This window comes from Chrysemys picta, chromosome 19 (assembly GCF_011386835.1).
Source record: "Chrysemys picta bellii isolate R12L10 chromosome 19, ASM1138683v2, whole genome shotgun sequence".
In the NCBI taxonomy this organism is placed as follows: domain Eukaryota; kingdom Metazoa; phylum Chordata; order Testudines; family Emydidae; genus Chrysemys; species Chrysemys picta.
In genome coordinates, this window is record NC_088809.1 from 8416426 (window position 1) to 8442335 (window position 25910).

General features: G+C 41.5%; 2 protein-coding genes and 1 long non-coding RNA gene across 34 annotated transcripts in view; 1 reads left to right on the forward strand and 2 right to left on the reverse strand.

Moving 5' to 3' along the window:
• The window catches only part of LOC103307538 (uncharacterized), a 120774-nt gene that overhangs the window by 91614 nt on the left and 3250 nt on the right, over positions 1-25910 (forward strand). For 5 of the 7 annotated variants that reach the window (XM_042857853.2, XM_042857849.2, XM_065572798.1 and 2 more), the window contains 3 exons: positions 4469-4564; positions 18219-18277; positions 19850-19927. In XM_042857853.2, coding sequence (XP_042713787.1) covers positions 4469-4564; positions 18219-18277; positions 19850-19927 — 233 coding nt within the window. The remainder of the gene's footprint in view (positions 1-4468; positions 4565-18218; positions 18278-19849; positions 19928-25910) is intronic. The other 2 variants (XM_065572802.1, XM_065572799.1) reach the window with 1 other exon arrangement.
• On the reverse strand, positions 8458-15319 carry LOC112058685 (uncharacterized). The gene is made up of 3 exons (XR_010593763.1): positions 12782-15319; positions 11508-11597; positions 8458-10998 (listed from the first exon to the last, which is right to left on the reverse strand). It is a non-coding gene; the product is annotated as an uncharacterized LOC112058685 (long non-coding RNA).
• Positions 20029-25910, reverse strand: part of MSI2 (musashi RNA binding protein 2) — a 398015-nt gene continuing 392133 nt past the window's right edge. For all 26 annotated transcript variants that reach the window (XM_065572773.1, XM_065572771.1, XM_065572770.1 and 23 more), the window contains one exon: positions 20029-24719. The gene's annotated coding sequence lies outside the window, so the exon portion shown is untranslated. The remainder of the gene's footprint in view (positions 24720-25910) is intronic.

The window sequence follows — 25910 nt, forward strand, 5'->3', positions numbered from 1 at the left end:
CTGTGTTTATCCAGAGGGTAGGTACTGTCCAGGCAGTGGGAGTGCAAGCTTCAGCTCAGACCTGGAGAGAGAAGTTGGGCTTGTGGTTAAGGCACCACCCACAAGTCAGATGATTGGAGTTCATTTTCCAGCTCTTCCACACCCATCCTGTGTGACCATGGGTAAGACTGCTCTGTGCCTCCGTTTACCATCTGTAAAACTGAGACACTGATTCCCTACCTCACAGGATAAGTTAGTATCTGTGAGATACTTTGATACTACAGTGACATGGACCATATAAGTACCTAAATGCACACTTTTAGGGATGAGGAGATAGTTTTCCTATGGACCACTTTAATCCTGGCTTCTCTGTGGAGGATGCTAATGAGGGTTCCTGTTTGTGCCAATTGTGGATGTCTGCCTATTAAGGCCAGGTCTATACTACAGCGTTCTGCTGGCATGGCTAGGTTGGTCAGGGGTGTGAAGAGGCGTGAGCCCTGACTGACTTGGCTGTACCAGCAGAATCCCCTAGCGTAGTTGCAGCTATACTGACCAAACTGGACTCTTACCAGTAGACTTTGTTTTGCTCCGGTGTGTGTGTGTGTGTGTGTGTGTGTGTGTGTGTGTGTGTGTGATCTTATTATACTAGTAAAAAGTGCAGCTTTGTTGGTAAGAGTGCTCTGCTTGTACAGTACACATGATTTTAGGCACTGAACTGAGATCACCAACTCATCTCATACAGGCCAACAAACACCAATTGCATATTAGAAGCTTCAATCCCACTGGTCCTGTTTTGTCGTGTTGGTGAACCAGAGGTAAAAGGCTCCAGATCTCATTGCCATCCCCTTCAGCCCGCTCTCCATTTCCTGTAGGATTTTTCAGATGCTACAGTTATACCAGCACTGATTTTTAGAAAGCCAAATAGTGAAACAAAATCAGACTACACATTACCTACGTGTTCTTACTAGTTAGAAATGCTGTTAATGCCACGTTATGTGCAAGATTAGCTTGTACATCACGTATTTTTCCCTTGTGCTTGGCCTTGCAGTGATATCCTGCTTGATTGTTTCTGGCTTTTGCTAACATAGAAATGTGTGTGTAAGAGAGAGCTGTTCAGTATGTAAGCTGGGAGTTGAAAAGCAAGGCACATAAATCAAGGTTCATATAAGACCCAAAATCTGACCTACCTTTTTTTCTATTTGCAAAGTCCATGTAACTTATAATGGGACTGAGACCTCCAGGTGCTACCACATTACAAATAATTTAATAGTAATAATTCTCAGAGCCATAATGAGGGCTTCCAAGATGCAGAGGTGGTGGTTAGGTACTAGGCCTGTCCATGGGGATTGTTCAGCATATTGATCCCGGAATCTCTGTTTCTATTGCATTCATAGGTTAAAAAGAGAGCAGATGGAGTTGCATGGCTAAAGAAGGCAGAACTAGCTTGAGCAATGAAGACCGATTGTTGAACCTCCCCCCTCCCCACCTCATTTTGTCCCTTCCACCCAAAAAAATCTCAAAACACACACACTTTTCGGGAGGTTAAAAAAATGTGACTGTTTCCATTTTCCTGCCTGATTCTGGCTGGGATTAGAAGTAGCAATAGATATTTCTAACCTGGCTGGGAGTAGAAAGCCTGTTGGGCTCAAGATTTGCAGCATAAATATTCTAGCCAAGTTTATGATTTGAATCTTTGCATGGTCCTGAATGACCTCCCAGTCCTGTTTTTCCTCCTGGGATGTGTCTCTTTTCTTTGGTATATTCTAGCTGTCATTTTATTTAATGAAAGGCCAGAGAAGTAGCTGGGTGCCCATTTTGTACAATGGTATTGCTGTTTATGGACTATGTTTGCATCTTGGGGCCCTCTTGGATTTTTGAGGGTGCACTTCTGCTTTGATGGCCAACTTTTTCAGCTGATTTGGCTCCTCTTAGAATTGTCCGCCTGGGCGCCTCCCTTCTTGGGTACATGAGCCCGTTATTGACGCCCACAATAACGTTTGAATTATGAACAGGCAATGGAGAAAGCAGCAGCTGTGCACACCTCTTGAGTGTTTTACGTGGTGAGACACATGCACAATACATATGAATCCCATGGAAGTGAGCTACAGGATTGGACAATGATCTGGCAGTCTGAAGCTGTGCATGGTGCGAAGGGCTAGTCGCTAGCACTAGGATGGAAGAGATGGATGAACTCCTCAGTACTAACATTAAATGTGGATTAACAAAAATCAACTTTTTTTAAAAAAGAGAGCTAGTGAGAATCCTTATGGTGCTATTGCCACAATACACAAGAAACAAAATCTGTGAAAGATGACACAAACAGCTTTGGTACAGAAAAAGGATCTGTTTACAGCAACATGTCTGTCAGCACAAGAGGAAGCCCTCCTTCTGGCCTTTACAGATGGCTTTCCCAATACACAATAATAAATTTACAAGACAACAAAAAAACACTGCTTTAAAATGTAAATAAGTGGCAGCTCTAATTATTTAAATTGACTAAAGGAGCAACTAGTTGTTTACAGAGATGCTAGGCAGGAATTCCTTCTAGGTCAAGGTTTTCATAAATAGACTACACCGGTTTCCATTAATATCACAAGTGCAGAGGGCTCTGTCTGTGTATCACTACAGCACCACCTCCTGATGATGCACATAAGTGGAGCACGTGTTTGCCCAAAGTTAGGTGTTTGGACGATTGGACAATTGCACATGCTCAGATAAGCTTAACATCGCATATTGTCATCTATTGAGCAAGACATTCATGTCACGCTCATTACTATGTTATCCAAGCAATGTTGCAACCTCACCCATTCAAAAATCATGGGTTTGGCTTAAAATACATGGACAATATATAAAAAAAGAAAAAGCTGGGTCCTTTTTCACTTCTGATTTTTGATGTTTTTAGTGTGCACTTTGGTCATGTTTCCAAGGTTTTGTTTGCAGGCATGAGGGCTAGAAATGTACTTTTTAAAAATTAAAACCGAAAATTCTAACACAATCCCATGAATCCAGGAGCTGGGGCTTTAAGAAAAAACACAGATATTACAAGGCTCACAATTAAATTGTGTGGGGTGGCAATGCTGAGTGCCCTATAAATATTAAAAGTATTGCAAATACGGAAATCTGTGTGGAATTCTGATCTATCTGTGCAAATACTCTGGTCCTTATTCACTCTGCTGCAACGTGGGAAGGCTCTCAGCAGCAGCAGTGGCACTCGAGCTGTCTGCAGACTTGGGGCCTTATCTAATGCTGAAATCAAAGAGGCCACTGTATTGGTTTCCTCTCAGTTCATATTCAGAAGGTAACCTTTGCAAGCAAAAGGGCTAGAACTGTAATTTAAAAAAAAAACAAAAAACAAGAAAAAGCTGAGATTCTGTGGAAGTTGATGGCACTTGCCTGGGAAAGCTGCCAACTCCCCACGGGTGAGTGCGCAAGAGGATTTGTCAAGCCTGGCAAATAGCCTAATTATACAATTAACTGATAGGCAATTAACCAGGGTAAAAACGCAGGCAATCTGATGGGGTCAGATTAAGACTGTGAGATTTCTACTGGAGACGGGCAAAATGAAGGGTGGCTAGGATTGGCTTTGCAAAACACGAAAAACAAAATTTGGGATGGTCTGGAGCCAGGTACCATTTTCTCTAAGTTAGAGATGGGCCCTACTTCAGAGATGGTATGGAACTAGTTATCTGCGTGTTCCAATATGGGGTCTCGGTTTGAGACTCCAGCACATCTCTAGAGTGGGCTAAAGTCCAGTTTGGACTTGCCGCTACTCTGAACCACCAAAATTTGTTGAGGGGTGTGTGGAGGTGGGGGTGTATTTGTGATAAATAGAACTAAGCTAGGACAATCTTTCATTCTTCTTTGCATAAGCAGATTGTGCAGTTAAACATTCCATTAGTGTATATCTTCTCCCTCCTACTCAACAGCCCAAACCCTAATGTCCTTTGCCCCCTACCCCACATCTGGCAGTAAAGCACTGGTCCCGTTGGAGTTAGTCTTAAACTACTCCGTGGCAGGTAAGTAATACGGTGTCTTATGCCACACTGTTAAAAACATATACATAGTTCTGTGATCTGTGCAGAAGATGGTAAACAAGGTGTTGGGGGGAAAAAAACAAACTAAAAGCCCCTGCATATTTTTTGAGGTTGGAACTATATCTTCAAAAAAGATGTGTGTGCTTGTAAACTCTTTTTCAGTTTAAAAAAAAAAAAAAAAAAACCTTAACGAGGCCAGCCCTTTTCATGGGCATGCTCGGGTGACAGCAAGACAAAGCATCTGTGGGTTCACGGCAAAATAGCAGTGTCTGAGTGGCACAGCTGCTGTTACCATAAAAGAAAACAAACCCAGGGCCCTTTGTACAAAGGGCTTTTCTTTTTGTAAAGTCTCGAATAAGTGTTTCCCTTTCAAGGGAGCATAGACAAAATGACTTCAAGATTTTTTTTCATAGACACTGAAAAGAAACTTTTATTTTTTTTTGTTCCCTCTGCAGACAAGAAATTAGCAAGAAGTAGATTCAAGTGTTGGACACCAGCCTTCATCCTGTTGGATCCTTATCTGCAGCTAATTACAGTTCACTGCACTAGAGGTAAATAGCAGAGAAATCACTTTTATGCTGATTTAAAAATGAGGTCAAGTATTAGTGCCCTTTGCAGATGGCTAACTTATTACAAGCATCTCTCTATTTACAGGACTTGACATTACCTTGTGACCAAAAAGCACATACCACGTGCTCTTAAGATTTAGAGACTACTATATGTTCATATATGTTTGAACACAGAATTAATACCCTTGTATGTTATCACTACACTATTTGGCTGCTGAGATGAAAATCTATGGTAATACATATCTAGGACCACTCATTGATGTTCATTGCAGTATGAATGGTAGGGTTTGGAGACATTATGGAGCCCTGGGCAGTATGGGGAAGCTTGCTGCTGGACCTGTTCTGTCGAGAAATATAGGGCTTCAGTCTTCAGGGTTTCCAATGTCACTTTCGCAACAGCCAAATTCATGTAGCTGTAGAGGACACAATAAAGATCTTTATGACTCTGGCTGACAAGGTCTGTGGTCTAGAAATAATGTTATGGATGCCAACTGCAGCGATGACTCCTCTTCTCACATTGGCCACTACAAAGCTGCCAGATGACTGACTGTCATTACTACACGTGGGCCAGAACCGTAGCACTTTGTCCAAAAGCCCCACTGACTCTGGGTCCAAATCTGAGCTTGGATTAGGCCAGTATCCAGGACCAGGTCATCTACAGCTCACACAGACGCCAATGGAATTAAAGTGAAGACTGGCAAGGAGTGGGGGAAATGGTGAGAACTCTCCTCTTTGTATTTCAGTGTAGGTCCGAAATCGGTACTCATCTAGTCTGGATTTTAACCAGTGACTTACAATGGAGGTGAAAGGTTTCATCTCCTATTGCCATTCACCTGAGTGATCTCCTGCGTCAACGTGTGCATGGTATGATGTAGATCACTGCGCTCTCAGATGTATTTTTGCCAAGAACTACCTGATTTGTTGGTTGTATGTTTTCAATCCATTTTGTGGGTTATGTGTGTGTCTCCTCCTAGACCCGGTCTAAATGTAAAAAAGTTTTACTGGCATAACTATGTTGAGAAGGGGTGTACTTTTTTTTTTTTTTTTTTTTTTAAACTGGCATAGATACGCTGGTAAAAGCCTTAGTGTAGACGCAGTTATACGGGTATGAGACACTTTATACCAGTATAGTTTAATTTACTGAACAGAAATAAGCTATACTGGTATAAGCATTCTTTTTACTGTGTCTTGCCTGTGGAAGGGGGAGAGGGTTGCCCTTTTAAACTATGCTGGCAGGCTTAAAACAGCAAAACTTTTGAGTATAGACAAGGCCCGATGCAAATGGTGGCAGGAGTCAGGGGGAAATCTGTCTTTCTAGTCCCTTTTGGGTGATCATTTTATTCCTTGAAGCAGAGAGTTGAGAGTATCCCTTCATGCTGGTGCAGCTGCAGATTTAGTTGCTATACATACTAATATAAATGTCTGTTTGCCCCAATAATATCATGCCTCAATGAGTTCCACAGGTGAAATGCACTTGCTGCTCTATTTAAACAATCATTGAAACACTATTTTAAAACAAAAGTATTCCGTTTTTATGCACTTTCAATTTGAAGGTGGCAGTTGTTGGTAGGACCATTGAAGAAGGCTGGCACTTCATTTTCGTCAGGTTTGTGAGTCTGTTTGTTCAGAAAACTTTAAGTTGAAAGTTGATCTGAAAAATTAAATGCCCTTGGGGAAATAATTAGGCCAAATTACAGCTGCTAAACGAGCACAATGCGGAGGGTGGCACGTGTAATGCTTGCAGTTGCTCTGTCTGTGCACTGCAGAGTCTTCTGTAATCAATATGCTGTAGAACAAATGAGCTTTAAAAACACACTCTATTTTATTATTATTCTTAATAATAAGGAGGCCCTTGAAAATATCCATGAAAGGAGATGCTTAAGCTCATAATTAATAAACCCTGGCTGGGTTTCTGCTGCCAAATAGCAACCTTGAGAAGTCTGGGGGACATATCTTCATCCAGACAGCAGAGGGTGCTTGTGTGTGTTGCAGATGAATAAGGCAGTATAGTAAAAATATTTTCATACAGCTAATGCAATCTGAGATAACGTCTTTTGTTCTTTTAGCTTGGGAGTGTGGGAAAAGGCTGCCGAAAGTCATGCTTTAGAAAAAGTGAGGCAAGTGGCTAACCTTTCCTTACAGAGCTGGGCCCAGCAGAATTCAGCTCTGAAATACCACAATACAGGGGCAGTGCCTCTTTTCCTCTGCTTTGCTAGGTCTTTCTCTCCCCCCCCCCCCCCCTTCGTCCTGTGGGTTAGGAGAAGGAATTGCTATCTTATATCAGAACAACAGCCCTGTTAAGGCTGGTGGCCTATGCTGGAGCTTTCTGCTGAGAAAACTTGGAAATCAGATTTGGAGAAATGTCAGGTCAGCTTCACAGATAAATCCATTTGCTTAATGGATCATAATCTTGCACAAGAACAAAGAGTGGAACAGAATTTTAAAAAATCCCCCAAACCCATAAGGTTCTATACTTGACCACTGACCTTGCTATCAGGTTCAACAATAGTCTTTTGGTCTCGTGCCTTTACCTAGCTTACTTAATCATCTTTCAGAATCCATTGTTGCCTTGGCACGTATGTTTTTGGATTTTTCAAAGATAGGAATAAAATCACTTGATCTTCCAGATTTTAATGGGTTTTTCTGTACGCTAATTCCCACACTCAGTCTTTCAAAAACACAAATTTACCATAAGCCCTCATCATACAAACATGTTACACTTGATAATTGGGCCCTGTTCATTGCTTGGGATTGTTAACTCTGGAGATGATTGATTGATTGGCAGGTTAAATGTCAACATTATTAACCATTTGTTTCAGCAGCTCTCCAACTAATGTAAGGGACTCTTCACACAGAGAAGGCTTCAGATTTTAAAGAGAAGAGCATATCTAACTATTTTCTAGTATGGGACTGACTTTTTGGTCCTCTGAGATAGGTAAGGGAGAGCAGCCACCTGTGGGTACTGGAGGATTTGAGAGGGGGGATGAAAGATCTTGGAGGTGAGGTAGGATTTAATAGCAGTCAAGAAATGAGTGAAAGTTCACTTTACCCAATTCTATTCCATAGAGACACATAATTTGCTCTGAGTTCTGAGTTCATGTGCCCCTCCAAAATCCCACAAATACTCCCAAAACTTCCACAGAATCAGAGCAAAAAAATCTATGGAATTTGGCAAAGTTTTCCACTGGTTATCGATGATCACTGGGAAGAATCTGTGCTGGGCCCCAGTGTGTGGCTCCAACCCACCTGATCAGCTGACCTGATCAACTCACCACTGTCCTCTCCAAGTTCAATGTACAGTTCTTCTCGGTTTATATGTCCCTAAGAGTAAGTGTAAGATGTGTGCGTGCCCATGTGCTCTCGATTGGAGATCTTAGCTAGCAGTGTCCGCAAGTCCAAACCTGCACACTACACCTCCTTGTGCTCCTATGCAAGGGCCAGAGGCAAGCGGAAACCTACTGCCATTCCAGTTCGTTCTCAGCCACCCTCAGGTTGAGACAGTTCAGTGGTATCCACTACGTTGGGAGCGATTGTTCTTTTAGTTTTACTACTTCTAGTTTGAATTTTGTTTTATTCCCTTTAAGCACACTTGTGCTTTCAGAGGAGGGGGGTTTCCCTCCTCAAACTTCTTTTTCATCGCCCTCAGCTGTTCTATCCCTAACTTTCCTTGTTGGGCTATGCCAAGGACTCCAGGCTTCAAGCCTTGTCTGATCTGCCACAGGTCTTTCCCTCTCAGCGACAGGCATTCCAATCGCTTCAGAGAGTCGCACATCCCATCTGTGGGCAAGTTTTAAGAGCAGAGCTCACAAACTGAGGGAGGATAGGCAGAAGCTCTTTCTTGTGGAGCATTCGCGGAGACCTGCCAGGTCCCAATCTCCCCCAGACATCAGCCTCAGCTTCTCAGGCCATGCTGATGCCTTTAACCTTGGTAAGCAAAGATGATGGGGCTGCTTTGGAATCGAAGCATTCTGAGAGCGAGACCTCATTCCCCGGAGAGAGTCTCCAGGAAGAAGGAGTTCAGAACTTGTGCCCCTGTACGGGTGTTGCCAAAGCTTTTGTGGGTGCCGGTACCCATCCAGAAAACCGCAGCTCAAGCACCAAAGGGTCACTAGCAAACACCAGTCTGCTCCGAAGTTGGTGCCAGAAGAGTAGCCCTGTAGATGCAAGAAGGGTTCTGGACGTAAGGACTTTCCTAAGACGTCCACATCAACTGCAGTACCTTTCTCCTTGGGTCGCAGCCACAGGACCATTCTGTTCATACCTCAGCTCAGTCCCCCTCAGCATGCATATGGGGTGCATGGACCATGCTTTCATACCATCTCCAGTGCCTTTTCAGGCTATCATGAAGCACTCCCTGGTACCAGCCTTGTTCATCTTGCACAAGGACCTCTGGGTCTTGGAGGAACCAGGCTCTCCCCTCTGAAGGGGTACTAGTAGGGGCCCTTCTTTAGTCCTGTCTGGATCTGGAGCTTCCATCTGCACTACACCCTAGCACAGTACCAGTACCAACTTGACTTCCTGCCCACCCCTCCTTGCACTCTCGTGCCAATACCAGACCCACTACCAACACCAAGGGCTCCCACCTTTGGCTGCTACAGAGAATAACATAATTGGACAGAATTCTGCCTCTCTACTTTTCAACTCTCTCTGGGGGTGTTTCTTGAGGAGAGTCTGTCCACAATCAACAGGTGCCCTCACCGCTCCTGAAATGCAGAAGCAGTAGCTTCAGGGCATGCTGAGGGTTAAGAGGCAGAGCTCTCGGGTGTGGGGAGTGGGGGGAGAAGTTATTTCCCAGCTGGACTCCATGTTCAGACCCACTACACCATGAAAAAGATACTGAAACACTGTGGCGTAGTTATAGAAGAGTTGCCTTTTTCAGCGCATTTGTGAAGAGGGCATAACGTAGCGGTCTCACCAGCCTAGACTCCAGTTCTGCCTGCAGGGTGTTTCTCCTTAACCGTGATGCTCCAGATGTGCTGAAAGGGGTCCGAGATATGGAAGGGAACAAATGCAAGTTTCCACTTATTAGTAAATGGTTCCCAGTGGCAAGTAGCCACAGATAGTTCTGTACCGACTACATAAAAAGGGGGTGGGTGGGAGTGTGCCAAGTGGGGAAAAACCACGGGTGTTAGAGGTAGCAGAATACCAGCAAGAACTCCGACGAAAATCTGGACCTGGGATCAGAATTTGTGCACAGGCACTTCCTCCACGTGTGCTGGAGATACCGGTGCAGAAAGCACAGACACAGCCAAAGGTAATATATTCTTATTTATTATTTGTATTACTAGAGTACCTGGTAAAACGGCAGGACCCCACTGTGCTAGGCACTGTACAAATAGAGCTTACCACCGAAGTATAAGGCAAGAGACCACAAATGATACAATGCAGACAGCCAGGGGAGTACTGGAAAGCAATGAGACAGTATTGGTCAGTGTGGTGGGCAGTGGTCTCTGCACACCAGCTGCTTAACTATTGTCAAGTTTTTGGTAAGCATCACAGCAAGGGAGCGTTTGAAGGAGGAGAACAAGGTAGCTTTGCAGATGTTTAAAGACCGTGCCTCCCATGGGTGTGGAGCAGTGTGGGAGAAAGCGTGGAAGGACTTGTGTGAAAATTTAACAAATGCATGATCATAGAAGATTAGGGTTGGAAGAGACCTCAGGAGGTCATCTAGTCCAATCCCCAGCTCAAAGCAGGACCAACCCCAACTATGGAGGTGCTGACTTCATGAGCTAATCTGAAGTGGGAGTTGACATCTTGATAGTGAATGAGAGAGAGCATGGGGATTGGCTGTAAAGGGCCTTGAAAGTGAAGACAAGTAGCTTATGTTTGATGTGATAGAGAAGGGGGAGGCAGTGGAGGGATGCAAAGATGGCTAAGAAAATGTCAGTCCAGTAGCACAGGGACTTCCCAATCCTATAGCCACATGCTCCCCGTGGTGGTCTCCTTATCTTGGGGTCTCCCAAATTTCAAGACCATTCTTGCTTGAAATCCTTTCTTTCTAGACTGGAGGTATAGATGAGAGGTGTCCTTATTAGCCAGATCCTCTAAACCGCTGGAGCAGCTTTTCGGTTTAGTGAATAGTTAATTTGTACTGTCAGTACAATCCAGCCAGTGATTTCACTAGAGAAGTTGCCTTTGCCGTAGGGAGTGCGCTATTGAAGCAAGAGATCAGCCCTAGAGGAACCACTGGTGTCCATGTTAGTCTGCCTTTAGATGAGTTTCTTCTCCACTGTAGTGCAGAATGGATGGATCAGAGCTAAGTTAGCTCTCTGAGGAGAGGGGTGTGCAGGAAAGACTATGGGTAAGAGGGAGAATAAGATTCTTTCTTCAGATTGTTTCTCTTAGTTGAATTCTTTCTTCTCCAGTGAACTCTACAGGAATGTCACAGTTAGGGATCTGCATCTCCAAAGGTCCCACTGAATACAAAATAATGGTTAGACAAAATGATAAATTAGCTAGGGAGGAGAGGAAACCATGCTGGGTAAAATAGAACCAGCCAGAATCTTCCCTCCAAACTAACCCCTTAACCTAATTTTTAATTGAAAACTCAGTAATTTGTAGAACAAACCTCTGGATTCTGGCTAAGAATGGTAGTGAAAGAAGCAAAATATCTCGGGAGAAACTGTTTGATGCCTCGGGCAGGTGTAATTTGAGGTGAAGGGGGATGAAACCATGCTCTAACAGGTTGATTTTTAAAAATTGGCTGTTTGAAGCTGCTGGGCTGTTTAGAAGATTACAATAAGTCCCAGCACAATGGATTAGTGAGCAGGTGATGTGGTTATAGAATTTACATATCACATGCCTCTCTCATTATAACATGGATATTATCTCCATAAACTGCATGTGTACAATACATAGATGTCTGGGGGTTGTCTACAGAAGATGTGTATAATAAAGAAATATGTATGTATAAGCGTACACTCACTCTGGTATAAACAATTCCCACACCTATCAGCAGAATGTAGCTCAATCCTTTTTTATACATATATCAAACCCAACTCCAGCACAGGTTGCACTGCAAAAAAAATCAAAGAGCTGTGGCTGCCTTTTTAAACCCATTGTTACTTCTCAGCCATAAATGTTTATGACAGGAGGAAAAGGAAGTAAATCACATTTATATCACTTGTTTTCTTTATCAGGGAACTAATTTGACAGGAAGGGAAATTTTTGCTTATTTTACAACTCTGGCTTTGGCTGCGATTTGATTTCAGTAGCTGGGAGGCGAACACGAAATCTTATTTTTATTTCAGAGTCGGTATAAAAATTTACATTTTGACAGAGACGCCCAATAGCATTTTAGTGCCGCTCTAGCAAGCCTCCAGGCATTTCACAAAACACATAACCCAACATATAATACACTCATAATTCACTAATGTTTGCTGAATGACAGGGTTAAGTGGCTGCTATTCCCGGCCTCCCACCACACTAATGTACTCCAGACCGGGGCTCCTTTTCTTCTGGATTGAAGTCAAATTGTTTCCTGCAGTCTGGATATGGCAGCGTCTTCCACAAAGGATAAACAGTACTTCCTAAATTATTTTCATTTGTTTTTCTAATCTAATTTTTCCCTTGGTGCTTCACTAATCATCAATGCCATTAAGGGGCTGATGTGTTGACTGCTTTCCAGAGACAAGCCTATCCTGCATCCAGCAGCGAGCTGACCTTCAGCATCAAAAACTCAGAGTTGAGATCATCTAGTTAGCAGACTGAATTCTGACTGCCTTCCAGGTGGCCCAACTGCTCTTATAATTCTTAACATCCTGCTGCCACTCATTACGGGAGTATTGGTACCTGCTCTTGGCAACAATACCGCCAAACTACCTGGAAGAAAAGGTATTGCTCTGCTTTCATTCCTCCTGTAAAAGGGGAGCTGTACAATTCCTTTTGCAGTTCTTAAGGGTTTACTAAAGGGAAGAGAATCCTTCCTTTTTGTTTCTCATGCACTCTATCACTGCAAGGATTTTACACAATACTGGATCTGAGCTGAAACTAGGACTTGAACTCTCATATACCAGTGCAGAGCTGGAGCAACTATTAAAGTCAATGGAATTACTTCAGTTTTATGTTAGTGTAACTAACTTCCCTTGCCTCCTGATCAGTTGGGGGCCCTAAGCAGGAATATTTTTGCTCCCCCCCCCACTAATAATTAAGAGGTGGCTCCCTTGAGCTGCTTGGGGCTGTAGCAAAGCGCAAGCTCACCCCTGCAGCGCCTCCTGCTGGTCGTCCTCAGGAATTAGCTCTTCGACCCAGGAGTGCCCTCTGCAGGCCGGTGATCTGCGTGCCGTTGGCCCCCGTGTCCCTCCCAGGACCCTACTGCCCTTATCTCAGGGTTCTGCCTCCTGCAGTACCCCACAGTCTTACTGGGTTTCCCCACCCCAGGGGAAACCCCACTCCCTATCCCCATGTCGCCTCAGTCTACTGCCAGTTTCTGTTTAGCCCCCGTGCCCTGGGGTGGACTGCAGTCTATCAGCCAGTCATCACAGGCAACAAGGGGTTTGGACTGGCTGCCTTTACCCACCCTCTGGCTATCCTAGAATAGGCCTTGCAGCCCGGGGAGTTGCTGGCCTAGGGTTTCCCAGCTCCTAAGGCCTTTCCCCAGCCCAGCCCTGCCTCCCTCTAGGTCCCCTGGGTGAGTTCCCTAGCAGCCAGGCCTGTCTCCCTCTGGCTTCCCTGACCACCTTATAAGGCCCAGTTCCTTAGTTTGGGGTGTGGCCCCAGGTGCAGCCACTTCCCCCCAATCAGCCAGGGTTTTACCTTGCCCTGCCCCAGCACTCTGCAGGGCTTTTCCAACCGCTACAGGGGCCTTAAGCAATTGCTTAGTCTGCTTATGCCTAACGCCGGCTCTGCCTCTGATATTGTGGTGATGAGGGACATATAACAACCTATACTGAATTACATACATGAAATGATATTAAAAAAACGTTATTTAAAAAAAAATCAAGCAATCGAAAGTTAAGAAATGCTAGAATTCAGGCTGCCTCTGCAAGCTTAATTCAACCCCCTTCTCCACATGCTTTACAGGCTTTAATTACATGGCCGCATACTGCCTTTTTCTAGTGTTGACAATGGGGCATTAGAGCCCCTGATTCGATGCTGGTAGGCACATGGTCTAGGCTTTGTAGGGCCGTCTGAAGTAACTTGTATATACAGTCCCGGTCATTTCCCTCCTCGCTTAGGCCAATCCTGCGTTTCAGGGTGTGGTGAATCCCTCCCTGGTCCTACTTATTGCCGCTGTGAACCTAGCATTCGTTGCATGGAGTGGGAGATGGCAGTGAGGGAATTCAATCTGTCCTCTGGCCCCAGAGATGGATTGGACTGCGGCTGGGCTGTGAGCTGAGAGGCAGGCTGTGGCCAGGGGGAATAGGGCCCTTTGAGGCCACATGAATTGTATAGGCTCAAGGCTACCACTTATGCATTCGCTGTATATTTGTTTCTTGAACCAATATAATCCTCTTCTCCATTGTTTTCACTGATCGACAACTAGAGGTTAACTATCTAATCAGTCCAAAACTGCCAGTCACCAGGTGATATTTCAGTGAGTGCCAGCAGCACCATCTGGGCATCAGCAACCAGCACTGCCCAGCTATAACTCGTGCTTTCTGCATGAGTTGAAGAGAAGATTATGTATCTGCCTCGAAAGCCCCTTGTGGTATAAAACCCAAGGAGAGCATTTTCCTCATGGTGTTGAGCAGAGAGGGACCGAGGAGTGCTGGCTCCACGTGTACCTGATGCTATCTGCGTAGAAGGTCCCTTGTCCACGTGCATGGGTCATTGGATGGGGGTATTTCAATAATGCTTCAGGAAAAGAAAGGCACCTGTTGACCACCTAGTTCTGTGAGCCAGGGTTGGTACAGTTCTTAACAGCAAAACACTGCTGCTTTCTTTATCTGCTCTTTAAATGGAGGTCTGAGGAGTTCAGGGTTTCTTTCTAAGGCTGGAATTGGAATAGCATTCTCTCTGCTTTGGGCCCTTTGGCCAAGGGCCAGGTATGGAATTTGGGGGTGGGCTTTGTAAAGAGATGCATTTCCCTTGGCAAAGTAGTGGGGGGGGGGCTCCCTTCCTTTTCCCCCCACCTTAAATTATTCCTGCAAATGTCCAGCGCTGAATGTGGTCACAACTTTTTGTAATTAAAATGCCCACTGTTTTTTACCTGGGGTGCATGCAACGTAACGGCAGCACCTTGCACAGACATAAAGTTTCAACCACAAACTTCACCCATTCTGCTTATTGATGATGAGACGACTGAGGTACAGAGGTGATGGCCAAGGTCAGACACCACAAGGCAGTGGCTGTACCAGGTGTACTCGCTGCACTAGAGCATGCTGCCCCATGTAAGTGCGAAGTCTTTCCCATTGCTTTGATTGCTGCTCTGGGTGGAAGCTAGTGCCATCCTGGATAAAACTTCATGAATATTGAAGGAAAAATGTTGGCTCTGCTCCACGCCACAGCAAAAATAAAACCTCTGGTGGAATATGTTAGCTGTTAACAGGGTGTGAAGCCAGACAATGCATGTTGGTCCTAATGAGAAAAATAAACAGCAAGCATGTGTATGTTACTTAGGAACGAAGCTAACCATCTTGGTAACATATTGTCAACCGCTACCCTGACGCAAAATAGGATTAGTAGAGTCAGTGAGATGACAAGTTAACAGCAGCGGTTTATTTTTTATGGGGACTCTGGAAGTCAGCCAACTACAGGAGATTGAGAGACAGAGAGTGTGTGTGTGTGAGAGAGAGAGAGAGAGAACTTTTATCCCTTCACACTTTTTCCATGGAGAGGGGGGGGGGGTCTCACTGTCATGGAGCAAATCGTTTGTGAAAGTGGATAGAATGTATAAGGGCATCAGATGGGGGAGCCAATAAAAACAACTGGTGGTAAAAGTGTTTTCACTAAATTATTTTGATGGGGTTGCAATGAAGTAAATAACTTCATGAGTAGCCTTTAATTATTTTTATAGCTTAAAGCTTCAAAAAGACCCTCCAACACTGTGCTATGCTAGTAACTATAGAAAAGGGGTTAATGATTGCACTGGAAGCTATATGGGCAAGTATCAAGATAAGGTTCTTGGGCCACAAAGCATTTAGCACGTGGCTGGTATTATACAAAGAAATAATAGATTTGTAGACAAAATGGTAAAGACCAATTATTGTAAGTTACCTTGTACACCTCTCTGGAATACCTCTGAACATCTACACATTGGTATAGCATAAGTTTTAAGGAGGAGAATGAAAATAGAAGAAGGTAGCCTTTATTGTTCATTTACTAGTGTTAGGGAAGCACAAGTCATAGTCCCATAGCTAAGGCGGAGTTGTTTTGGATTCTGCTGCTTTGATACGTAGGTAGAATACAGCGTATTCTCTCCAAACTTAGAATACTTACTCTTTAAGGACAGAATGGATGTTCCGAGAACTTACAAGTAAAGGTGTTAGTTGGAGTTACAATTAATTTAAAATTGGGTCCTCTAAAATTATTTAACACCATGTGCATGGGTGAAGTATCATTTTGGGCCATTATTCATAACTGAAAATTTCTTCTTCAAAAGAGGCTGCCAAGTAATGTCCTTCTGTAGAGAATTCCATAAAGAACTGCCTTCTTTCAAAATGCCCGCTGTCTCCTAATTTTCAGTGGGAGTGAAGCTATCATCAGGGAGTAGCCCTGCACAGTTTGAGGGTCACCATCATTCCTGGATTCCCTTCTATTAAAAACCAGATTCATTTTCCTCCTCCTCCTCTCTGTAGGCCAGCAGGGCTCTTATTCCCCGAATAAATAATTACATCTGGCTTTACAAGGGGAAACTCCCAGCCGCTACCACCCAATTCAGTAATTAGGTGCCTGGACCCTGGAGACAATGTACATGTAAGGTGGAGGGGGGGGGAAGATAGGGGGCAGGTGGGAGGGGGGCATTTGGGATGTGCAGGGCTGCGGCGACCAGAGAAAGAGGCGACTTGCCCTGGCTTGGGGGCTGCGGCTGCCGGGGAGAGAGCCCCCTCCTTCCCAGCCCCAGCTTGGGGGCTGCCGTGGTGGGGGAGAGGGGACACATCCATCACATTAGAAAGGTAAGATGACTGATATTTTAATATGAGTTGTGTGCTTTTATTTGTAGAACAAAAAAGGTGATTAAGTTTTTTTTTTTTAATATAGCGCTTTTATCCAAAGTGCTTTACAATAGTTAGCTAATGGTACAAACAACATTTGGAAAGATCATTAAGTGGTCTGCCGAGACCCTCAGCAAATTTCAAGTGGTCTGTGAAAAGTTTGAGACCCATGAGCCTAGATCAATTTTAAATTGATTTAGTTAATCTGGTGCACTTTTAAAGAGGTTTGACTATAGCTAATGGTTTGTAAAGTGCCAAAAAAGTGCAGGTATCTTCATGAAGAGGTCATACAGTGCATTACGTGGTTATCATCTATTTAGAGGGCTTTGTTTAAAAATCAATTCTTTTGTGTATTTCTGATCTAGAATATTATAGCACCTTGTTTTCTTCATTGTATTGTAAAGTCTGAAAGACATTGCCATTTTCTTTTGTCACTTTCTACCAGTGTTCTTTATTGTTCTTTCTATTGATCCTGGTGGCGCCTCTTGTTAATACTTGTTTTAGGAGCACCATTCATCTTCTGGCTTGACTCTGGACATCACCAGTTGCACTTATGTTCACTTTTTAGAGACTCAACATCAGTGTATGCTGTTAGTGGAGAAATTCAGTGGAATTATTCTGCTAAATTAAATTGGACATTGAGGGTTTATTACTTTCTTTTTCTTTAGCTCCAGCACAGAATACATAGCATTGTGTGCCTTGAAATTCCCATTCTAGTCTCTGTGGCTCATTTACATTATAAAAATTAGATGTTACTGATGAGCAGTGTCAGCAATGGGTTCAGATTAACTGTTTCTCTGTGATAGAGAGCAGGACAAAACCAGTTCAGAAAATGCTGGTTAAAACACGCTTAGAGCAAGTCTGCCATGGTTTTCTGAAACAGTGCAGAACCCTTTTTATTCTGGTCTGCTTTAAAGCAGCATTCAGCTGAATCGGGGCTGTCACTTATCAGCAACAAGTAATTTTTCTAGTGTAGAGTAGGGCTGAAGGGTTATATATATTGACCACTTAGCTGCAGATTTACCATGTCTGCTTCCACAGCCTTGACACCAATCGTGCTGCAGGCCTCAGGCACTGAGACCAGCCTACTGCCATTGGCTGGCACATCTCAGGCTATGCCTTAATCAGATCTCAATTAGCAGTGCAGTGCATTGGGTAGGCCAGTAAAGGCTACATTGCTAGGTGTCTGTTACACAATCATTTGCTCTTACAGTGTACAAGAGTCCCTCCGGTAGAGAATGAGCCTGTGCTGTCACAGCTGTTGCAATTTAAAGGCACAACTATTTACTGGGTAGTGCATTTAATGATCTAATATGTTTTAAGACTGTAACTTGCCTTTGTTATGCTTCCTTCACTTTTCTGGGCATCACACATTCTAGCGAAGAATGTTGTATGTGTCTTCTAATTCTGCTACATCTATACTTTTAGATATTCCTCTCCTCCAACGTCTCAGCCTAGACTTGCTCTTTAGGTAGTGTGTGCATCTCTGTTTGTCTGACCCTCATCAAGCTCTCCCTCTTGTATTTCATCACTTCCCACAGCAGGCTTTCAGGCACTGGCCTTTGTTGGAGACAGGAGACTGGATGAGTCGTTGGATACAGTATGTCAATTTATCAATTCCTATTTTCTACCGGTGCATGCATGCATACACTCGCATTACTCCCTCCCCCAGGCAGATGAATTTTTTTCAGGCCTTGCTTTCAGAGCACATAAGACACCTCCCCACACCAAAATGACTTTAAAATAAGCCATAAACTAACACAAATAGATATAAAAAGCAAAGGTTAGCGAGGAGAAAGGATAGGAAAGGAGGTAGTGTGGTTAAAGCACAAGCGTGGAGGAATGAGAACTGGGTTAGTCTCTTAGCCAGTTGCCACTCTCTTTTGCTGTGACCAAGAAATTTAACAGCTTAATTTCTTTCTCTGTTGTTAATATCCAGCTCCATAAAACACTTTGCAATCCTTGCATAAAGTATTATTATAGCAGATTCACCTTTGGAGGAAAGAAATTGTAAGAATGCTCCTGCCTATATCCAACAGACACTAAACTTCTGTTACAGAGTCAGATAAAAGCCTGGGGAAAACAGATTTTGTACACAATCAGTTAAACTGTGTCCTTTCCAATTAGTCAAACACAATTCCTACTAAAGCAGGAGAATGAGTGAGGATAACAGATATTTTAAAATATGAAGTCTCCCTGAGGAGATGCAGGTACCTATTTGAAAAAAAAAAGCAGGTTAGAGGTGGGCAAAGTAATCCCCCAGAGCTTGAATTTCACAGAGCTAGGAGCATTGAGTCTGTATGTTCAACCAGAAAAATGTAATACAATCGGAATAATTTTAAAAGTGGATGGATGCTCATGGCTTTCCTAGTCTGACCATGGTGCAATCAAACATGTAACTACTACAGGCAGAAAAATGTCCATTTTAAATAATGGTGCTTCCTGTACATACCAACTGTATGGGGAAATCTGGCTTCCAATGGCAAATATCAATATCTATACGTAGTGTGTGAGAGTGCTCATTCTCCCCATCTAGATCTATTTCTATACCTAGAGATCTAGCTCTACAGAAAGTCTTTTCTAGCTACAGAGATTTATCATTAGGCGTAGAGATGGCCCTCTAAGCAGTAGAGCTTTTCTCTATCTATAGCCATCCACCCCATCTACAGAATCCATTGCAATCTATAGAGATCCTTCTCTATCTGTGAGAGCCACTGCTCTAAAGAGTTATCTTCACATAATTCTGGCTGTAGTGAGCTGTCTGAACCCATGGATAGCGAAAAAGACATCTTTCTCTCTCCATAGAGCTAGACAGAGTATATCTGTATCTCTAGATGGTTTGTTGAAACCACACCAGCTAAAGGAAAAAAATCTAGATGGGTATTTGTGTCTATTGTTATGTATAATTCAACTCTACCTCAACCTGCTGCAGTTTGAAATAGATACACACTACCACACTGGAGGCAGGAGCATTAGAAATACCCCTATGTAATTACTATAACTTCCCCCTTGATTAAGACTGTGTCCTACAAAAGACAGTGTATCATCATTTTCTAATGTAATAGAGAAGGTGCTCTGCATTTCCCACATCTGCTCGGGAGGATACATGAACTTACATGGCATGAAGGTTGTTTTCTTGGTGATAACTAGATTTTTGTGCTCATTGTTCCAGCTAAGCACAGCAGAAAAACATACAATCAGCAACTGCCCACCTGCTTCTAATGTGTATGAAGAGTATGGACATAGTAAGGTAAGAGCAGCAGAAGGGGAAAAGATGAGAACAAATGCTGACCCTATGGGATACACCAATACATTTCACACTCACTCATAATGAAGGGGACTCCACAACTCTGTTCAAAACAGTTTATTTTATTTTTTTGTCAGACAAACACATTGATTTCTGGACCACAGTAGAGGATGGAAACCTTTCACAAACTTATTTATTTGAAAATACAAATATAAAATTATACTTTCCACATCTGTGATGTGAGAGACCCCCATCCACATAGTATTTTACAACAGGGCTTTAGAAAGCCATACACAGAGACCTGAAAGATGCTTGATATATAGATACAGATATATGTATATGTGTGTGTATATATAGTTTAAAAAAAAAAAGTCACTACCAAAGTTCTCATCAGTTCATACTAAAGTATAAAAGGAAGGGCTAGGCCTGCCACTGTGCCATAGTTTGTTTAGGTACATTTATGACCACCTGAAATGCTTAGACTTGCATTCTATTACTGATGGAATTCAGAACTCGTACAACATATAATGAATTATATTTGCTATCCACTACAGTCAAAATGACACACAGAGATCCCACACGTGGTGTCAGAGTATGTACAGAATACAGTTTTATAACATGGGTGACTCCTGCTTCTTGTCAAAGTTTTTTAGCTTTGATTTTTACACTGAAATGAAATTCTGTCAAGACAATACATTCTGATTGTTTGGAAACTTGTGAACAGATCACTTAGATTGACTTTCTTAACTACTTGTTTTTGGTAAATTTTATTACAGTATTAAAGTATTGCTTAGCTTACAGAATCTCCTCATGTAGTGTTCACACACAAAAATGGGTTTGAATTAGATTCTGTACTTATGAAACTCTACAGTGTATGTATGCAGACCCCAGAATCTGCCCGTGTGTCTTCAATGCACCGTCTCCCAAACTTACACTAACTTTCATTTTCCTGTCTCATCTGTTTTGCTTTTAAAAAACACTCAGGAAAAAAAAAATCATCCATAAAAGTTCCACCCAGGAGACATTTCCACAGCATAAAAGATAACTATGAGTTAGTGTTTTTTTGTAAACAATTTCATATGCAATATCATATATAACCATGGCTGACCGTCAATAAAAATGTAATAAACAATATTGCTTTATTATAGATTATGTTGCATTGAGTGAATGGCAGAATGAAACAGGATGGTTTTTGTGGCTGAAGTCACTAGCCCTCATTCACACTAAAGGTCAAAATAGCATTACAGGTTTTATAGCAGGGGGAAGAAAAAAATCCGAACACCTTTCAGGTCATTATTACCCATAATTACCCAATGATTTAAACTAATCTAGCAAGATGTGTAACATTCACCAGCTGTATACTGCTGTACAATGAAGAAAAAAATTACAGCAACAGAGCCATGCTACCTTAAAGTCCAAGCTACAAATTCAAATTAAAATGAACATTATGAAGTATAGGAAACAAATAGATTAGTCTTCATTTTAATCAAGTCAATCACAAATGAATATTATTTTTTGGGGTGGGGGGAGGAGGGTAGTTACCCTCGATACTGCAATCCCTCCAAAATTTACATTGTGTTTAGTAACAAAAGTTGTCCCACCGTATCAGCACTTTGTATCATACTGCAGGTCTACCAGAAATGGGTAGGGCGTATCCCAATCTGGACAGGGACAGGAAAACCCGTCTCTATGTTAATAGTGGACTTCATGGGGGAGTAGGAGCTATTTTTTGTTGCCCATTTGCACAACCAGGCAGGAGTCTCTCTCTGATAACTCCCAGGGTAACAGTTCTAAATGGGCAAGATCAGTTGTATCAGTGCATTCGCCACTGTGCTTGACTAAAATAAAGATGTAGCTGAACCTTTGTGCTAAAATAATTTACAAAGAAAATCCTTCGAAATGGACTTCTAAATGAGTGGGGGACTAAAGTGAACCTTAGTCTAGGTAGCCACATCAAAAACATATCAGGTTCCACAATATTTGTGCTATGGGCCACTGGGACTTTTCAAAAGGTATATAAACATCTAAAACATATTCACACAGATTATCAATTTCTTCTGAGCATTCTTAAAAAAATATTTTTTTCTCTTAGTAAAATCATTTTAATATACCATGCCTCCCTCTTTTAAAAAATAAATTAAAAAAATCCAGTTTTGCATATCTAGCATTAGCATTTAAGGTAGTATGGCACACCCCCTTTTTAAAGTCAAGGGTGGGGATCTACAAAATGCTTTAGGAGTTTGCCAGCATTTTTAACATTGTGAGACCTTTGGTTAGTTGAAACCACATCAGATCAGCAAAAAATAAAATAAAAAGACGGGAAAAAAGGAAGAAACTGCCCAAAATTATTAGCATTTTTGTCTTAAATAAGAGAAAGTTCTATCCTTACTGGTCCTAAATCTGAATAACTACATCTAAATTTTTAACCTTAATTACAATACACCTACCAATATGTACTAGAAGAGGAAGAGAGAAAGAGGAGGGGGAAAATTCACTACACTAGCATCAGGACAGCACTCTTACAAGATAGCCATTTTATACACTATTAACATACAACAATGATCAACAAAGAATATTCTATGAGGTGATAGGGAATGGAGAGGAAAAACAAATGGTAGTACAGTACGTCATCAACATTGACAAAATATTAATAAAAAATTCCCTGACTTATACATTGGATCTCAGGGAATTTGGTTTGTTTTTTTTATTATTTTTATTTTTTAAAGAACTGTTATTTTATTACTTGATCAAGTCTCAATATTTAAAAAGCGTCCAGCATTTTGCTTAAACCTGGTTGTTCTGAAATAAGAAAACAAAAAAACCAAAGAAACCCAACCTAAATTATTACACAAAAAAAGCATGATTTCATTTTTAAAAAACAAGAAAAACAAGGGTTTTTTCCCATTCAGATAGCATTATGATGCCTTGCTCTACCTGGTCTATTGAATGTCTACATTAGTCTACTTGTTAGTAAAATTTACAAAAATAGGAGTGCAGCAGCTCTTTTTAACAAATGTCGCATTCAGTGTCTTATACTGGCTGTACCTAAAGTACCAAATTTATAAACGTAACAATTTAAAAAAATATTAATAAAACTTGTCAATATTACGTTAAAAAAAGAAGAAATATATCCATACTACAGTATGTTCTTAATGCCACCTACCATGTTGTACTTCTATTTTGCTGTTGCAGGCCTATTTACCAATATTAAAAAAATTAAATTAAAAAATATCCTTCATAAGTTTCCTCCCCCAACAGAGGACCATATATATAACAGCCAAATATTAAACATGTGCAAATAGGAAACTGTCAGTTTTTCCCCCTACCAGTCACAGTGCAATGATGTTTTATACTTTTTTATATTTTTTAATTCTGTTTACATCTACAATAAATTAAAATCTTCTGTCGCTTCTAGGGTGATACTTGTAGCACTGAGGTATTCCAAACAAACAAACAATAAAAAGGTTGCTTTCCTAATTTGTTAATATAGAAAATAATGGATAAAAGGTATAATGCAAGCTTTAACACTGCTCTTCCTAGGGCATGTTCGACACTGAAGAGGAATCTCTTCGCTGTCAGAGCTTTATAGGACATGCAGAGCAGCTGAAATGACTGGACAGCAAGTTGATCTAATTAAAAATAATGACTAATAAAGGTGTGCTTCAAACTTTAAATACTTTAAATATTAAAATTGTAGCTTCTTTTTCAGTCTTGGGAAAAAGCCGTTCTTAAATTAAAAAATATAACTAAACGGTTACCTTTTAAGCTGTGCACATATGACTAGTTAATATGCTGGTATGACGCTAGTACAGTTATAAGGTCTAACACACCTACAGAGCAAGCTAAACAGTGTTAATCTAACTCTCATGGGCCAGCTCTGGCAGTTGATCTAAACGTTTACAACTTTTTTTCTTCCATTTAGTAGAGAAACTGCCTTAGACTGACTCCATCACAAAAATATTTTGTATTTCTCTTTCTTAATAGTTTATATGTAGTTAATGGAATTGTATTTACAGTTTTTTTTTTCAGAATTCACAATTTCAAAAAACCTTATATCACCTCTTTCAACCAAAAAAAGCACTTATAGAAAAAGAAGGACACAAAAAATTTTGCAGTCCTTACCTTATTGCCGAAAATAGATATAATTAGGTTAACAAAGACGTCACAAATCAAAAGAACGGCTAGAGATCCTGCTATTCAGCTACCCTCTCAGCTCCCATACAACGCAAACTAGAAACTTGACTTCAGCTCACCCGCTGCTCTTGCTCTACTTCTAATTCAGTGTGTGCTAAAATTCCACCTGAAAAGTTTTTACAGTTTCAGAATTGGTACCAAAAGACTGAGACTCATGTTATCATCTCAGCATCCTTTAAGCAACAACTACATAAAACAAAAGTAAAAAGGAAGGAAAAAGGAAAAGAAAACCCCTTAATATAAACAGTTACACTATGGTTAGGCTTTTACTAGATACACAAATTAGAACTACACGACTACGAGAGTATGTCAAATGCTTTGAAAAAATGTGATTCAAATAGATTTAAGAGGGGGGGAACCCATCAAGAAAATAAAACAAAAGAGAAATGGATTATATATACATATTTTAAAAGCTGTTTTTATAGTACAGCAGATTCATGAGATGATGAGAGAGATTTTAAACAACCTAAGTCCATAGAGTGCCACCTCCAGTTTATTTATGTTATTGGTGATGATGTAGTGCTCAAAGTCTGATGATATCACCTGAACATGGGACCATTCAGAAACTTCGCCCTGTCTTGCCTGGACATCCAGATATTCTCTATAAAGGATAAAAAGAACATATAACATAACCAATTTTTTTGAGAGTAACAGAAGTTCCCAAATCTAATGGAGTTCCTCACGGGGATTATTCTGTACCTATATTTGTAAATAGCTCAGTGGAATTCCTGGGCAGGTCTTTGTATGTTATTTTGTGCAATTAATGCCACGCAGTATAACCTTGACATACAATAGACCTGACCCAGGGATGTGCTGAGGACCAGTAGCTCTTGTTGAAGTCACTGGGAGCTCAGTGCTTTTCAGTATCAAACCCACTATTAATATGTGTAATAGGTAACATCAGTTAAATACAAAAAGTGAACAGAGCTAGTCTAAACATGACCTATTCAGTTTATGTAAATAGCAGGTGATATCGGCATGGCAAAGGGCCAATGCATGGGAACTGTGCAAAATTTTTAATATCAAAATGAGAAGTGTACTTAAACATTTGACACCTGTGTTTTGGGCCATAATCTGTTCTAAATCACATGGTGTCAATCCAGAGTGACATCATTGAAGTTTATGGGGTTACTCTGGAATGAAAAGTATAGCAGAGCAGAATTTAAGCTATCGATCTTCTCTTTCAAATACATTTACAAAGGTAAAGTAAATACCTCAGTTTCAAATTCAGTGCTCCTTTGACAAGCTCCTTTTGTACTTTTACAGGGTGGTTTTTGTTTGTTTGGTTTTTGTTCACTAATATTTGGGAACAATAAAAATGTTACTAGATTCATCAGAAGTACTGGAAAATCTCCTTATGCACCAGTCATGGAGTTTACCTAGCTTTATAACATGCATATTTCTAAAACTGTTCAAGTACTTCCTAGATGATAACTTTTAAATGGGTACATTTCAACCGAATGATCACTTTTATAAGTGGATGTGTAACACCTAACTCACCGATCCTGCAGACAGACAATGTCGTATGTCAGTAATCCAACTGAGTGCAACAGGACTACTCTTCTAGGTCAATTTTTCCAGGATTGGGACAGAGGGGGGTAATTATTATTTAAACTTCACTACAGAAATGATTTTAATTATGACAAAAATAAAAAACCACTCCTGCAGTTGAGGGTCTATCTACAGTGCAGGCAGGCAAGGGGTGTGATTTGCATCTCATGTAGATGTACTCTAGCGGAGCGCCTCTCAACCTTTCCAGATGACAGGACTCCTTTCAGGAGTCTGATTTGTC